This window comes from Chelonoidis abingdonii, chromosome 3, assembly GCF_003597395.2.
Source record: "Chelonoidis abingdonii isolate Lonesome George chromosome 3, CheloAbing_2.0, whole genome shotgun sequence".
NCBI classification, from domain to species: domain Eukaryota; kingdom Metazoa; phylum Chordata; order Testudines; family Testudinidae; genus Chelonoidis; species Chelonoidis abingdonii.
The window spans coordinates 113,783,375-113,800,625 of NC_133771.1; the positions used below are offsets into that span (position 1 = coordinate 113,783,375).

Here is a 17,251-nt window from a genome sequence, read left to right on the forward strand (position 1 = left end):
CCCCCCAGGAAACAATACAAGTGATTGATGATCCCTTGAATGGGTTTTGGGGCAGGTCCACAGAGAGTCCTGGCTTTCCCTTAATACACCCTTCCCTTCCCCTCTTCCTTAGCCATGTCCCCTCATGGTGTCCTTGAGCTCTGCATGGATTTGAGCAGGCTATATTGCTGGGGTGGCCAAACATACTGACCTCCAAGCCGCATATGACAATCTTCAGAAACTTGAGAGATGGGGCGTGCCTGTCGGGGTTTCAGCAGCTGCGCCCCATGGGGTAGAAGCCCCGAGCCCCCTCTCTCTGATGGGCAGAAGCCTCTACCCCACCATCCTCCTGCAAGATTGAGGTCCTGAGCACCACCCCGAGTCTGGTAGGTGGAGAATGGGGGAGGGGAGCTGTTGGGGGGACTCTGAGCTACACTTTAATGTTAAGAGCCACAGGTGGCTTGCAAGCTACAGTTTGGCCACCTCTTCTATAACGTTTCCAAATCACAGTATACTCTGGGAACCTAATCATGGTAGCAGGTTACACAATCTTCCCTTGGGTAGTATCAGGATTTGGCCCTAAATATCTCAAGTTAGTTGCACAAGCCAAACCCACAGAGCAGATCCCTACTACCGACAGTCACACCCCAGCCTGTGCCCAGAGGTCTGGGCAGTGTGTTAGAAATATTTACCTTCACTGGGGAGGACTTTCTAGGAGTCGGTAAGGACCCCTCCACTTGTAACTTCTGAGCTCACCTTTTCAGTGTGGTGATTTGTCTTTCATCACAAACCTCACGTTCCGCCTAGGCTGGGGAATTAACTAGATGCTGAGGCAGAGTCCACCCCTGAAACTTCAGATTCTACCCTCGTTTACACCAGTGCAAATCTGGAGTGATTCCACTGAGGCCAGGGCAATAACTGAAGCACCCTTGGAGCCCTCCCTCTGGAATGCAGCATTCAGCAGGAGACGACAGGAGTTTGCTGGTCAGTCGTGAATATGGAGTCTCCTGTTGCGGTAAAATAATTCTAGGGACGAGGCTGATTTTGGAAAACTCTGGCTCCCTTTAGAGCAACCGCGTGTGCCCAGAGAGGCAGCGTCTGGATCCCCCTTGGAGTAGTCAAGGCCATGCGATTTGTGTGCCTTAGGAATGGCTGGGGTCGGGGACTTGGGGCTAACAGTAAGGCTGCTGTGTGCGGGGTGCTCGTGCTGTGCTGAGTCAGGTGCATGCCCCCCAAGTGCAGCCTCTGCTTGCCAGTGTGGTTAAGTGACCTGGGCAGCAGCTTGAGGCCTGCCCTGGGTGGAATCAGCACATGCAGGGCTGCAGCAGCAGCCTCTGCAGCCCTGCCCCCAGTGTGGTTGGGCGCCTCTTCTCCTAGGTTCCACGGTGAGTTAGGTGGGCCAGTCTGTCCCCCCTGCTGGTAGGAATGCAGCTATAACCTCTGTGGGGCATTTTCTTCCCCCCCTCCCGATGCAAAAACAGTGGGGGAAGAAAAGCTTGGTAACGGCTTCTGGCAGCCTCCCCCATTGAACATGGAGCCACGTCTCATTTCAGAGCCAGCGGTTCTAGTCCTTCCACTGCATCCACAGAGGCAGCCCCTGTCTGGCTCTGGGTGCGAGCTGCCTTGCCCAGCCCTTGTTGGGGCACCCTGAACGCAGAGGGGTCCTGCTCCAGGGCTGTCACTCAGCCCTGGGTGCTGAGCCATTGGAACACTCCAGCCCAGGGGCTGGGCCAGGGGTCAGCAGCCCTCTGGGCTCAGTTGGCTGGGGTGGGTTTTCCTCTCTGTTGTGGCCACAGAGTGAGTCTTCCTGATGGCAGAGATTTCTGAGGGTGCTGCCCCTGCCCTTAAAATAAATGGGGGACTTCAGTTCACTTTGGATCGGATCCCAAAGCTTGTTCACCAAGAGCTGACTTGAATCTGGTGCAGCGCTAAGCCTGGTCACAAACCACTGGCAGGTGACAGTTGAATTGAAGTTCGACTTTTGTTCCTAGCCTCAAGGAAAGGCATGCTTTTCCCGTGTCTCCAATCTGCTCAGCAATAGCCAGGAGTCAGGACTCGGTGGGTATGCTGGGTGGGGTTGGGGGAGGAGACCCTCCGCCAGCCTCCTCATCCTCATACCTGCCTGCTGCTTGCCTCCTCACTCTTTCACCAGAGCCCTCCCCCACCTGCCGTGAAACCCCCACACCCTGCCTGCTTCCTCATCTCCCCCTGCCTGCCTGCCACTCACCTCCTTACCTGAATATTGGGACAAACTGCATTCTGATCGTACATCAATTGGGATGTGGGACAAAAGGTAAAATTTTGGGATGTCTGTGTTTTCACTTTATAACCTGTTAAATTTGTTTCTTCTGGTCTCCTCTTCCTCCTTTCATTTTCTCTCACTTCCTGGCTGATGGCCTGATGTGTTTTGCCCTTGCCTCTTGCTTCAGGTCCTGGTATAACTTGTCTGATTGTCACTTTAATAGTGTTTAGTACCTCAGTTTTGTGCAGATCTCTTCAGTGATAAAATGACTGGTTTATGGGATATGAGTAGACATTGGGCCTCCGTTGTTTTGCCCTTATATAGTTAGTTACACCCGAGAAAAGTGAATATAAAATACACCAGTTGAGAAAGGTAAAATTGCAGATCTGAAGTCCACTGAAGTATTTGGGAGACAGTTATTCTGTTGATTTCCTGGGGCTTTGTATCTGGCCATTAACACATTTGCCATAAAAATAACATTTATGTAGTTCACTTCCTACAAGGATCCAAAGTGCTCAGCAAAATTTACAGAATAGTGAATTATATCAGAAACTTGGATCTAGGACTATGTATTTTTTGGGGAAAAAGAAAATTCCCAAGGCATATTGGATGGAAACCTAACAAAGTACTTACAAACCTTTATTATTTTATAATCTGACCCTAACTCTCATCCCAGTACTGTGGATTGTTTTCTCTGGAAGCTTTCTACAAATCTACAAAACAGCGCATTTTTAACATTGCTTTATCTGTCTGTTTTGAGGATAATGAATGCTGTAATAAAGTAGAAATGAGTAGTTTAAATTTCAGAAATAATCTAAAGCTCTTTTGATGACTGTTTAAACTGGCAGAAGAAAGTGTTGCTCTGCTGCCAGTGAAATAAAACCATTCTCTTGAGAAAGCAGATCAAAACTTTTTCCAGCAGTACAGTACATGAAATGTTACATGTACGTGGAAAATATCATGACCTGCACAACAAAATGTCTGAGAGCAGGAAATCAGGTTTATTTTCATATACTTAAAATAAGAAATAAAACATCCAAATGGGGAAAAAAAATCAGGTGGCATAGGTCCCAGACCTCCTAAATGTAATATAGCACCATGAAGATATTTTTTATCCTTTCCAACAAAACTGCTACAATCCTACAGAAAAGTTGCTTGTGGTCTATTTATCAAAATCCATGTCAGGATACTTGGTATTGGTATTTTCAGTCTCTGCACATTTTATAGATCTCTGTGAATCTCTACATGTGTTTGGTAGCCACTAATATGAAGAGAAATGCAGTTCTTGGGTGTTGCATCTATAGCCGAAGCCTATAACTGAGGACACAAAATAGAATACATGTTCTCCTTTCTGTAAGACGTTTGGCAGGGTTGTAGGAAACTTTTACTGGTACATCAGACTAACGACAACAGATTCCGAAGGGAAAGAAATCCTTGGACTTTTAGAATATGAACTTCCCTACCCTCTTCCTTTCCCCATGGCCACAAATCTGGCACCTTAGCTTTTGTTGTTTAGCACCTGGGCAGGGGTAGACTCTGTAGTAGCCCCCTAGCCCAACCATTTACACACACACATCAGCAGGTACTTGCATTTATACTGAGGGCTTAGGGCTTCCTCCAGTTAGTCAAGTTTCTATTGGCCCCTGATGGTTAGTGACTCGTGCATTTTAATTGTCATGACCCATCACCTATCCCTTGATCCAGTCCCAAATTAAGTTGGCTTGCATGTTGGTATTCATGATAAAGGTAATTTGTGATGGCTCAGCTGCTCCCATGGCACACCACATTGTGTGGGAGTACCCAAGAAATTCCAGCTTCTCCTTTCTCCCATTCTGCCATCCTAGGCCAGGTTTAAAGGTTGGGGTTGAACTGTAGGATATCTACATCACCTGAAAAGGATATGCGAATACTGTGAATATGTGCTGTTCTTACTATGCTTGGAAAGGTATTGTTACACTTATTAAATAGTGATGTTCCTGCTTGTAAAGGTTTGTGCATTGGCCTGCTAAACCCAGGGTTGTGAGTTCAGTCCTTGATGGGGCTATTTAGGGATCTGGGGCAAAAATCTGTCTGGGGATTGGGCCTGCTTTGAAGCAGGGGGTTGGACTAGATGACTACCTGAGGTTCCTTCCAACCCTGACATTCTATGATTATATAAACTCTAATTTGCGCACATTATTTCATAATTACTCTGTTTGGAATTATGGTCTGTCAATTGCATTGCTCTCTCTATCCTAGATTTGTGTGTGTATATACAGTCTGTAGACACTTTTTTATAGATTGTGAAAGTAATTGACTGGTAACCCTTCTGCCAGAAAAGTTTATTGCATTAATTTAATGTCAGAAACCTTGGATGGTTGCTACTTCATTCTTTTTTTTTTAAAAAAAGGAGGGGGGGAACATTGAGTGGTGTCAGTTACATGAGCATCCTTACCATTTTTGTTCAGATGGTTTCAGTTAAAACTGGGAGCTATGCTTTGATTCCAATTATGCTGATGTAAATGAGATCACAATGTGGTTCAGTGACTGAAATAGCTTAACTTGATTCAATATTAATTCTTTTAATAGTATTGGACCTTTCTGGCAGCTGTTGCTCTAACTAAGGTTTTAAGTTTTGAAACCAAAAGGTAGCTTTGAAATAATAAACATTATTTAAAAAATTGGCTGCATTGGGTCGCATGGAAATAATCCCATTTTGCAATTGTGTTGATGTTACAAAATGTGACGTCTGCTTTTTCTGGTTTAATATATTAGTAGAACTCTGCAATTCTTCTCTTTATAAAACTGTCATTAGGGAAAGAGGAGCCAGGATAGTGAAGATTGTAATAGCACAACTACTTGACATAACTGTGTCAGTTGACCAGTTTTGCTTTCTGAAATGGTGGCATGTAGTTAAGGGACTAGTGTAGTGAAATTCTGAAATGCTGTGGACGTTAGAAAACTTCTGGAATTATTTTGTTAGCCAATCTGGCACTCAACTGACTGCATATCACACATCCAGTAAATGAATGTAACCCACTAATCTGGCTACTGGCTGCCTGTGTTTTTTCCAGTCCCATTTCCATAGAATCTGTGATTGGATCCATGGATAATAAGACTAAAAGGAGGTATCGGAAAGGATGGATATCACCATGCTGCTACCTAATTTACAGCAATTGTGTACCCATTTCAATAGAAATGTTTACTGGGAGTTGAGCTTGGGCAATTCTTTTCCTGTACTTTTTTTTTTTCTCCCATGGAAATGAATACATGGCTGGGGAAAGTAAGGGAGCAGTTTCAAAATATTAATGGAAATCTCAATTTCTGCATGTTCTAGTCGGCTAATCTGGACAGAAGTGTTGTTGTTCCTTCCTAAGGACTCAGTTCAAAGCCCATTGAAGACAACAGTAAGACTCCCAGTGACTTCAGTGAGCTTTGGATCTGCCTCAGAATGAAAAGCAACGCGACCAAGAATCTTGTTGTTGAGAATCTGTTTCCCTTTCTCCTTTAATATGTCCGTAATCTTGGTTCTGCCTTAGGTATAGCCAGAACAGAACATTCCTTCTCAAAGAAATCTCCAAAAGTATAGCATGTGTGGTTTTCTTTTTCTTTTCCCTGGGATGTTGAAGCACCTACATTAAAGTTAGGAGAAGCTGTAGATGCTCAGAGAGTGTCGATATGAGGCTGTTGATTTACAGTGAAGGAGAAAGCAAAACGGTAAGGAAAGAATTTTCATCTGTGGAGGATGGTCATAACACACAGTTGTGGGACTCTTCTTTTTTCCTTTATTACAATAACTGTGAATTGAAAATATGATGCAAAATTAAATTTTCTCTAATTTTAAAGAGGCTTTTGTTGCTGAAATAGACTTTCATTTTGTTTCCGTATTTTTTTCCTGTAGAGTGGGAAGCCACCAATTAAGGATATGTTCACAGAACTCAAGGATGGAAGGAAGCTCTTGGATCTTCTAGAAGGGCTCACAGGAAATCCATTGGTAAGAAAAGTATTCATTAGCGATTGTGAAGGAAGCTAATCATCTGACCTCTGCTTTCTAAATACAAACATCCCAGTATGTAGTGCATGTAACTTTGGGCCTGATCTAAAGCCGATTGAAGTTGTAAGGCATCACAAAAGGGAGAGTTTTCATGCTTTGATACCCACTTGTGACACTCCATGTTAAGCTTTATGATCCTGCAATTGGTTCTGCAGCAATAGGGCTCCCCACAGGCCTGCTTCATGAGTCAGATTGTGATAGGTCAGGGGAAATGGAGTGGCCAGTATTGTCAAGGATTGCTTTGAATTTTAAGTTCTCTCTGTCCCTACCCAAAGTAGGGCATGAGAAAAGAGGAAGTGCGGCCTGTCCCCAGTGCTCAAGGCCTCAGTTGTCTTCTGGGTGCCAAAACAACGAATTGCCTCTTGTTCCTTCCAGGAGCCAATAACTCCTGCTGCCCTGTCAAACTTCCAAAAGCTTCGCCTTTTCCCTTGGGAACTTCCACAAGGCAGTTACATTGACAGTACAAAATTCTGAAGCACACTGAAAATTTAAAAATTGTGGGGTTTGTGTAAGAAATTTGAAACATTCTGAAACTGAGGTTTTTTCAACATATAAGGAATATTGTGGTGTTACTCTTTTACATAGTTAATTCAGTAAAAAACCCTCTTTAATTTCTGTAGTCTTCCTTATTTTTCTTTATAAAAATAACACTATAAAATGACAAATGTCCTGTTTTTTCTGTTTGTTTTGTTTTCAACTGTTGTCAAGTGTTTTGACATGAACAAAATATAACTTTGTATTTCTATTTTTAGCCCAAAGAACGTGGTTCCACAAGAGTACATGCCCTAAACAATGTCAACAGAGTACTGCAAGTTTTACATCAGAACAGTGTAAGCTTATATTGTAACATTAAAATATTTTTTTGCGGTCAGTTTGGTTTACTAAGTCTTCTAAGATAAGTGACTTGGAACTGCAGATCAGAAACCTACTGCACAGAGCAAATAAACATGCCAGCAGACAGTGAAAACGATGAGCAATTCATGTGGTCAGTGTTTTCAACCATCTGGTTTTGTGAAATACATAAATGCAAGCAATATGTTACCAAAATGATATAGTTTTGGATGAGATTTTGATGAAGAGGAACTGAATGCTTTGGTTATAGGCATTTGTTCTTTGTGTGGGTTAAACTGTTTTGCATTTTCACCTCTTGTTATTTGCCACTTGTAAATCACTATCACTTCTAGTCGATGTATGTTATTAAGTCAATATTATTTAATCTAATCTAGTTTCTTAGATGCACTCATGATATTATTTGAGCACTACTTTACCAAACATTTGGCATATAAGCCATATATGGCTTCTTTAGAAATCTCTGTGATTCAGCCAGTAAGTGTTCTGAAGAGTAGTTTGATCAATCCTCATTTGGTCTTGTCATAAACAGATAGTTAAGGGTTAATGCCTCTTTTACCTATAAAGGGTTAAGAAGCTCAGTAAACCTGGTTGACGCCTGACCAGAGGACCAATAAGGGGAAAAGATACTTTCAAATCTTGGTGGAGGGAAGTCTTTGTTTGTGCTCTTTGTTTTGGATGGTGGTTGCTCTTGGGGCTAAGAGGAACCAGACATCAATCCAGGCTCTCCAAATCTTTCTGAAATCAGTCTCTCATGTTTCAAACTTGTAAGTAATAGCCAGGCAAGGTGTTAGTCTTATTTTTGTTTTCTCAACTTGTAAATGTACCTTTTTTGCTGAGAGGATTTTACCCCTGCTTGCTGTAACTTTGAACCTAAGGCTAGAGGGGGTTCCTCTGGGCTATATAAATCTGATTAGCCTGTAAAGTATTTTCCATCCTGATTTTACAGAGATGATTTTTACCTTTCTTTAATTAAAAGCTTTCTTTTTAAGAACCTGATTGATTTTTCCTTGTTGTAAAGATCCAAGGGGATTGGATCTGAACTCACCAGGGATTGGTGGGGGGATGGTTAATTTCTCCTTGTTTTAAGATCCAAGGGGTTTGGATCTGTGTTCACCAGGGAAGTGGTGAAGTCTCTGAAGGCTGTCCAGGGAGGGGAAGGTTTTGGGGGCGGGACAAGAAGTGATCCAGACACTGAAATTTCTGGGTGGTGGCAGAGTTACCAGATCTAAGCTAGTAATTAAGCTTAGAAGTATCCATGCAGGTCCCCACATTTGTACCCTAAAGTTCAGAGTGGGGAAGGAACCTTGACAGGTCTAATGCCATCAGACCTTAGAAATAACACATGGTAGACATTACTTAAAATTAAAAATACAATATATTAAATTTAAGCACATGCTTGAATGTTTGTGGGATTGGAGCCTTTGATTGTTAATTCTCTGGAGCAGGGACCAGGTTTCTATAATTTGTGCAGTTCCTAGCACAGTACGGCTCTGCTCTTTTCATTGCTGCAATACATACAGTACTTTTAGATAGTAATTTTAGAGAACATCTGTTAAAACATTTGTTGCAAAAATTCCTAACTCAATAAACCAAAGGATAAATAGAATAAACAGAAAGATCCTCCAATGAAGATGCAGCAGGAATTTATCTATATCCCTTTAGGGCAGAGATTCTCAGGGTTGAGGGGGTGTCAAACTTTTGGGGGAGGGAGGGAAGCACAGCAAGCCTTCCAGTAAATCAGTACTTACAGTAAAAGGGGCAGAGGAGGGCCAAGTTGCAAAGTCACTCATCACGAAGGGGCGTACAGGCCAAATTTGAGTGAGTGGTATTGTGACCTTATGCGTGGGGTTGCAGTACCACTCACTCACATTTAGCTTGGAGGGTCAACTTTTAGTGGCATTGTTACCCCGTACTCCAGGTTGCAATGCCAGTCACTCAGATTTTTTTGGGGTGGGGCTTCAAGTTTACAAAACCCCAAAAACCTCCTAAATGGGGCTTGATTTGTAAAAAGTTGAGAACCCCTGCTTTTAGGCCTGACCCAAAGTGCCCATAGGAATCTTTCCATTGACTGACTGCATGAGTTTTGGTTCAGGTCCTTAATTAGTTGTCCTAGGCTTATAAATGTTCAGTGGCTGATCAAAAATGAACAGTACAGCTTTAATGAAAACAAGATTTTTTTTAAAATTATACTGTAATCTTCTAGTGAAGCAATTGTATTTTTTCTTCACAGAACAGTTTCATAAACATGCTTTTTTTTTCTAATCAGAATTGCTGTTTTGCATGTGACAGGATTGAAATAATTCAGAATAAGTCAGCTTCAGTGTGTTTCACTAGTGTGTCTGAGTTTATTGTAATTAGGTTCCAGTGTATTTATATACTGCTGACAAATGATGTTGTGAAACTGCTGTATATTACTGAGCACTTTCCCCTTTTGTATTGCTGGACTGAAATCATATTACTAAGTGACTTGAAGCAAGCAAAGATCTGTTCTTCTCTGACATACTGTGCACACACTTATTTGCTTTTCTAAGGATAAGTAATGAGCCTTTCTAACCTGAAATTAATTTAGTTTATTTTATGAAAGTAATGGGATTGAGTTAAACTACTGAGTGATTTATTGGTTCTTCCTTGACCTGCCAAGATCTGTAGTTCTGGAAATGTGCGGATAGCATTAGTCTGCTGACTGCTGTGAAGATTCTGCACATGGTTTACACCAGGTGCTCAGAAATATTAAGAGTTTAAGATAAAGGAGGAAGGAGTGCAATTGAATGTGAATACTTCCCTCTTATCTGGAAGCTTAGAGGCTATAAAATATCGTTAACTTTTGAAAGAATTAGTATTGAGTATTTAAAAAAATTTGTTCTGAGGAACAGGTGAGTACTAGGTGTCAAAATTTACAGTGATTGCTGTGACTTCAGTTCATTTACGTGAGCAGAATAGTTTAGATTATGATGATCAAAAATGCTATTTGAAGATCAGAACATGGAGTGGTTTTCATATTGTGTAGTTATAGGGTTGGGTGTAGGATTTAGTACAGATACAGAGAGGCTATAGATAGTTGTCTATAATCACATAGGTTCCAAAACCATAAGCATTTCTGTTATGTGTTCTCAGGGCATTTCCTTCTCCACTCAGATCAAATCACACCTTTTGCAAAATAATTTTCAGCAGACTGCACTTGGAGTACTTCCATTACAATGTATTTGCATCGTACTTTTCTTGCCACTGTTATGGTTGAATGATCTGTGTTGATGACTATTTTTCTCTCTCCCTTCTTCTCTCCCTGTGTAACTTTTGTGAGTCTTGAGAGAGCATATGTCCAGCATTTACAGACTGTGCCATAATAAGATTCTATATATTTTACTGTAGAGATTGGAAGAGGATCCTTTCCCATCCCATTGGCTTCCTCACAGTCTTTCTGAAAACATATGTTTCTGCTGCTTTAAAATATACGTCTACTTGAAAAGTGACTCTGGATTGTGGGGTTCCATGTCTGTCCCAGTGATTTCATGTCAGTTTCATTCTTCTAACAAATTAAAAGATCGGTTGGAAAGGTGACACTCGGGACTAGTTGAATTCAGTGGAGTTACATGGGCAGACTGCAGAATCTTTATTACTGGTAATTATTCAGAGATTGCAAGGGCAGAAGGGACTATTCTGATAATTTTAGTATGACCTCCTGTGTAACACAGGCCATAGAGCTTCTCCAAAATAATTCCTAGAACATATCTTTTAGGAAAACATCCATTCTTGATTTAAAGATTGCCAGTGATGGACAATCTGTCATGGCCCTTAGTAAATTGTTCCAATGATTAATTACCCCCACTTTTAAAAATGTACACCTTATTTCCATCCTGAATTTGTCTAGCTTCAACTTCCAGCCATTGGATTGGGTTGTACCTTTCTCTGGTAGATTGAAGAGCCCGTTATCAAATTTGTTTCCCAAATAGGTAGTTATACACTGTAATCAAATCACCCCTTTAACCTTCTCTTTATTAAGTTAAATAGATTGTACTTCTTGAGTCTGTCACTATAAATCATGTTTTCTAATCCTTTAATCATTGGCATAAATTATATTACCCTCCAGCACGTGTCACTTAACTTGAAGTTCCGTCCCACATGTTCACGCAGCTTTTTATTCAGTACACATTATAGATAAGAGCATAAGGAGCTGGTTCCCTAGTGCGATTTACAGTAGCCGCCAACTAGTACCCCATCTTATCATAGAAGATTAGGGTTGCAAAAGACCTCAGGCAGTCATCTAGAACAACCACCTGCTCAAATCAGGACAAAATGCCAACTAAATTATCCCAGCCAGGGCCTTAAAAACCTCTAAGGATGGAGATTCCACCACCTTCCTAGGTAACCCATTGCAGTGCTTCACCACCCTTCTAGTGAAATAGTGTTTCCTAATATCCAACCTAGACCTCCTCCCCCACTGCAACTTGAGAGCATTGCTGCTTGTTCTGTCATCTGTCACCACTAAGAACAGCTGAACTCCTGTCCTCTTGGGAACCTCCCTTCAAGTAGTTGAAGGCTGCTGTCAAATCCCCCTTCACTCTTCTCTTCTGCGGACTGAACAAGCCCAGTTCCCTCAGCCTCTCCTCGTAAGTCATGTGCCCCGGCCCCCTGATCATTTTTGTTCACATCCAATTTGTCCACATCCTTTCTGTAGCGGAGGCCCCAAACCTGGATGCAATATTCCAGATGTGGGCTATAATAATCACTTCCCTCGATCTGCTGGGAATGCTCCTACTAATGCAGCCCAATATACCTTTAGCTTTCTTGGCAACAAGGGCACACTACTGACTCATAACCAACTTCTTATCCACTGTAATCCCCAAGTCCTTTTCTTCAGAACTGCTGCTTAGCTAGTCGGTCCCCAGCCTGTAGCAGTGCATGGGATTTTTCCATCCTAAGTGCAGGACTCTGCGCTTGTCCTTGTTGAACCTCATCAGATTTCTTTTGTCCCAATCCTCCAGTTTGTCTAGGTCACTCTGGCAGGGCTGCCTGGGGGCGGGGGAGGGCAAGTGGGGCAATTTGTCCCAGGCCCCGGGCCCTGCAGGGGCCCCGTGAGCCCTAGCCCAGCGGTGGTGCAGGTCTTCGATGGCATTTTGGTGGTGGGGAGCCCTTCAGTGCTGCCAAAGACGTGGAGCAACTGAAGGGCCCCCCGCTGCCGAAATGCCACTGAAGACCCAGACCACCGCCAGGTGAGTAGAAGTGCTGCAGCTCCCCCACTTTCCCCTAGGCCCCCTGAATCCTTTGGGTGGCCCTGCACTCTGGACCCTATCCCTACCCTCCAGTGTATCTTCCTCTTCCCCCCAGCTTAGTTTCATCTGCGAACTTGCTGAGGGTGCAATCCATCCCATCATCCAGATCATTAATAAAGATGTTGAACAAAATCTGCTTTATCTGATGAGATAGTAGGAAAGAGATTCACTGTTGTATCAGAGTAACCATGTAAGGCAGAATGGAATTTGGTTTCCTTCTCTGTTCACATTCATTCTGCCAGTGTAATGACCCCTGTTCTGCATTGAGAAAGAAATTACTGCTGCACCTGACATATATGTGTATGTGCTTTACGCCTGTGTTGAGGGACTCCATAATCTGAGTTCTTCCACTGAGTGCTTGATATTGCAGTGGATGTGTTGTTGCCTTTGGGAATAGAATCATGGCCATCTTAATTGCCTTTCTTCTATATCCTCTAGATTTGCTGCTGTAGGTAGGCTATCCCATTGTTCATTTTGGATGTGGAGAGCTCATAACCCAAAACAAAAATTTCCAGTCTCTAGTTCTGGCTTCCCTACGTTAGTTATCAATTCAGATTTCTTCCCATTAAGACATCTTACAGACGTAGTTTATGGACTGCTGAACTTTAAAAGATAACGCTACCTTGGCATTACACACAGCTTTCTAGGTCTGAGGCAGTTGGCTCTTTTCATTGCTCCATCCCTTTATTCAACTCTTTGAGAAAAACCTGTGGAATCTAACTCACTTTTGTACTCTCTTGTGAAAAAAGGAGTAAGAGCTGAGTTTGTTTCAAAAGCTTTACGTGCACAGTATAAAATGGAAATGAAGATGAGTTCAAAAGCTTCCATAGGTGATGGTCAAGTTAAAATAAGAGAGGAAATTTCAAGAAAAAGCAGAGCTCATTAGTGAATAAAGAAATTTAAAAAGGAAGATAAGACCAACGTCATCTTCCCCCTTGCAGCCCCTGCTGAAAAATGAAATAAACCCCATCCAACACTGCATACATATAATTTCTGTTGAGTTGAGCCCTCATTAAACTTCTTCAGTTAAAACTAATGCAAACTGATTCTCCCCTGGACTCTTATCGCATACAAAGGTTGTCATGTGTGGCTCCTGGTCAGTCTGAAAACTAAAGTTGTTTGTAATTGACACTTTCATGGCTCTCTATAATGCCATATAGTATTTAGGATTACCTTTTACCTTGCAAAACAGACCAGTTACTGCATGTTTGCCTGTGTATTGGTTGACTTTTGTATCCCCCTCTATTTCTGGTTGGGACTGAACCCTTTCTCTGTTCCCTATGTATTTTGCTTCTAATTGCCTTCATGACAAATTCAGATAAGTTGCTCTCTGCAGAAATCTCTGCTTGGAAATTTCCACAAAATTAAATGTATCTGTTCATTTGCTAGTGTCTGGTTGGTAGATAAGAAAATGGGAGGACACTCAAATCCTTGGTGAGAAATATTGATTGACTTAGTTGGTTTAATGTCTCCAGGTGGAATTGGTGAATATAGGAGGGACTGACATTGTTGATGGAAATCACAAGCTGACACTGGGATTACTGTGGAGTATCATCTTGCACTGGCAGGTAAGGAAACTTTGGGGAGGTCAGTCTCTTTCTAGGAATTTCCACATTGATCTTTTTGAATTCTTACAAACCTTTCTTTGTCCTCTAGTGTGGAAAACATCGCTTGTCTTTTGAGTTTGTAATTGGTGTAGGCCAGAGTTTAGTTTCTGACCATTTCTGTTGGCTGAATCCCACAATGCACTTCCTAATTGTGTATCTAGTTGTGCTCAGTCAGCTGGTTCTGTTCCTTGTGGTGTTACCACACAAACGTTTTAAATGAAGACTAAAGAATTACATTTTTATTCTTTTCACAAGTTTTCTGTGCAGATCTACTTGCAAAGTATTTTTAAAGTATTCTAGCAGAATGGTCTTGATACTGTAATTGTGGCCTGGTTTTAGTGTCTCACCAAAGTACCTCCACTGACTTTAATGCAGTTACTCGTGATTTACACCGACATGAGTAAGAGGAGAATTGGATACTTTGGGAGGGACTTTGGCCCCTCCTTAAGCATCATGTAAAAACAGCAAATGGCATGTAAGAGGCTCAGGAGAATTCCTCATGTGGAATGATTGCCCCCACCCCCCACAAGGCCCAGTATAGAGGGATATGCTTGGGCTAGAACCAAGGACAAGAGATGGCAGAGCCATAGTGTATGCCATGTCATGCAAGCCTGGGCAGCACTGGGGATGCTGTTGTAACTTAGAACAGTCCTGGACTGTTACAGTAGGGTCCCATTCTGCCCACACAGCTGCCCTTGATCAGAAGGGTGCAAAATGTCTTAAAGGCTCCCTATTGTGTTTAATGAAAACAGTGTTTGAACTCAGATACCAGTTGGTGCAACAACTCCGCTTAAGTGCAGGTTTGGCAGATCAACAGTTAACATATATGTAAAATTGTAGTTGTTACTGATTATTTACTTTCTGCAGGTGAAAGATGTCATGAAGGACATCATGTCAAACTTGCAGCAGACAAACAGTGAGAAAATACTACTGAGCTGGGTTCGGCAATCCACAAGGCCTTACAGTCCGGTCAATGTTCTGAACTTTACCACAAGCTGGACCGATGGACTTGCCTTTAATGCTGTGATCCACAGACACAAGTAAGTGACATATTAGATCGTTAGACAGCTGCACAAATAAGCAGCTTTTGCCTCTTCATCTTGAAGTACTGGTGGTGGGTTTTGGGATTTCTTTTTTTGTTTTGTTAGTGTGGTTACATTGGCAAATTTCCCTCCATTGTTAATCTAGCACTTACTTGCAGAAGGCAAAGCCAGGGCTACGTTGCAACTCCCACTATTCCTTTGCTCGCTTTTCAATTACCAAAAAATAAAAATACTTGAGATTGTTTTAAATCACAATTGACATGCATTAACTACAAAGTCAGCTGAATACGTTTTTACAGAGGGTATCTTGGCTATTAGACCATCTTACTCCTTTTCCCCCCAAACTGAAAACACTTGGAAAAGAGGCTCCAGTCCAGCTTGTTTTTTGTAGCATCTCTAGTGAGTAGATAAAAGAACACTTTGAAACAAATCAACAAGTAATACAGGCACCATGGCTCCCTCTTAGTTTTGACTAAGTGTGATTTGAGAGACATAGTAATTATTCTCACAGAGTTGGCATACGTTACTTAACAGAAGAATCAAAGAATAATACAATTCTTTGTTTCTATAGTGTGGTGTTTTATTCTCCCTTGGCCCTTTTTCTAAGAGATATTGTTTAAGCTGCTCTGTGCAAAGATCACATATTCTTTGTTTTGAGAGGTGTGTTTGGGAGTCTGTAGATATAATCATCACTAATTAAAAAAAAATATGACTTTCATCAGATATTTCTGCTTTTGGTCAGTCCAGTGTAATTTTAAATTTCACAAATGTTTCAGGATCTATCACTTCCTAGAATGGGCTATTCCACAGTATAATTTATAATTATTCATTTAAAATTTATAGTTATGGCACCTGAGGCCAACCAGATCACAGCTCCACTCTCAGGTGCTGTACTGACCTATAGAAAATGACAGTCCCTGCCTCAGTGATCTTCTAATCCAAAACACAAGACATAATATTTGGATGGGATGAACAAACAGGTTGGGATGAGGTTCAGGGGAGACAGGGTAACAAAAATAATAGGAGGTGTGAAATTCTTATCAGCAAAACTTTCAGTTTCCTAGCTGCCTAATGGATAGTGTGTGGGTGTTTTTTCTTTTTAAACCCCCACACACTATCCATTAGGCTGCTAGAAATATTTTATTTTAAATATTCCCTCTCTTTACTTTATTCCATTACACACCGGGGTATCATTTTGTAAATCCTTTCTAACCTTCCTGTTTAAACCCTTCAAATATATGTAGTCAATTATTAAAATCCTGTTAGTTGCAACTTATCCTATTTATGTTAATGTTAGAACTTTTTAACCTTTTCCAACATGTCAGAACCTTTAACTCCCTATTCAGTCTTGTTCCCCAGCTCTACATTCATTCCAGTTGCATGCGAGTACCCACTCCTTCCCTCCCCACCAAGTTTTAGAAATCTTACAAATTAGCCATTTTTTTCATGACTTTGGTATTTTCAGAATAAAATGGAAAATGATTATTCATATCCCTGTGATGTGCAGTTCAAACACTGCAGCACTGTGCTAATCATAGTGCTCTGAACTTGGAAGCAAAATGACTAGAAAGAAAAATGAAACTGACTTCTTTTCTTTCATTATCCAAACTGAGTGCAATACAAAAAGTAAATACTCAGCAGTAATGTTGAAAAATAAATATTTTAATAATAGATTTGTACATTTTTAAAGTTGACTATATTTCTTTAAATGTTACAACAAAAACAGTAGTTGTAGCGTGTATTATGTGACATGGGATGAGAATATAACTGCAGTCATATGGATATAGAGTTAGCAATTCAAATATGTTCAGAATTTTGTTAGTGTGCACATACTATAATTTTCTGCTTGGAATCTGTGACACTTTTTAAAATCTGTAATTGCATTGTAATATTATCTGACGTGTGTGAAGTCTTATTTCTCCCCCCTTTTTGTATCTCTGTTGTTTGCCTCCCCAGACGTGTAAGAACACGTGGGGAATGGCTTTGTGCACCCACCCACTCCACCCCCGTGGACAGTCCAACCAAAAGGCTGTCATTACATTGAAATGTGCTTAATGGCTTTTTCCTTCCCTCCTATCCTCCTCCCAAACCACACCCGCGATACCTTGTTAATTTTCTGCCTCTTTTTATAATTACTTTTTAATAAAGAATACATGATTTTAAACGATAGTGACTTTATTTCCTTAAGCAAGCTGTAATCAAAGGGAGAGGGTGGGTTGCTTACA

At 41.4% G+C, this 17,251-nt stretch overlaps 1 protein-coding gene across 1 annotated transcript in view; it reads left to right on the forward strand.

The window, feature by feature from the left end:
* Positions 1-17,251, forward strand: part of UTRN (utrophin) — a 615,035-nt gene that overhangs the window by 109,126 nt on the left and 488,658 nt on the right. Inside the window, 4 exon segments of the mRNA XM_075064018.1 lie at positions 6,102-6,194; positions 7,007-7,084; positions 13,852-13,944; positions 14,851-15,023. Of these exon segments, the coding sequence (XP_074920119.1) occupies positions 6,102-6,194; positions 7,007-7,084; positions 13,852-13,944; positions 14,851-15,023 (437 nt within the window).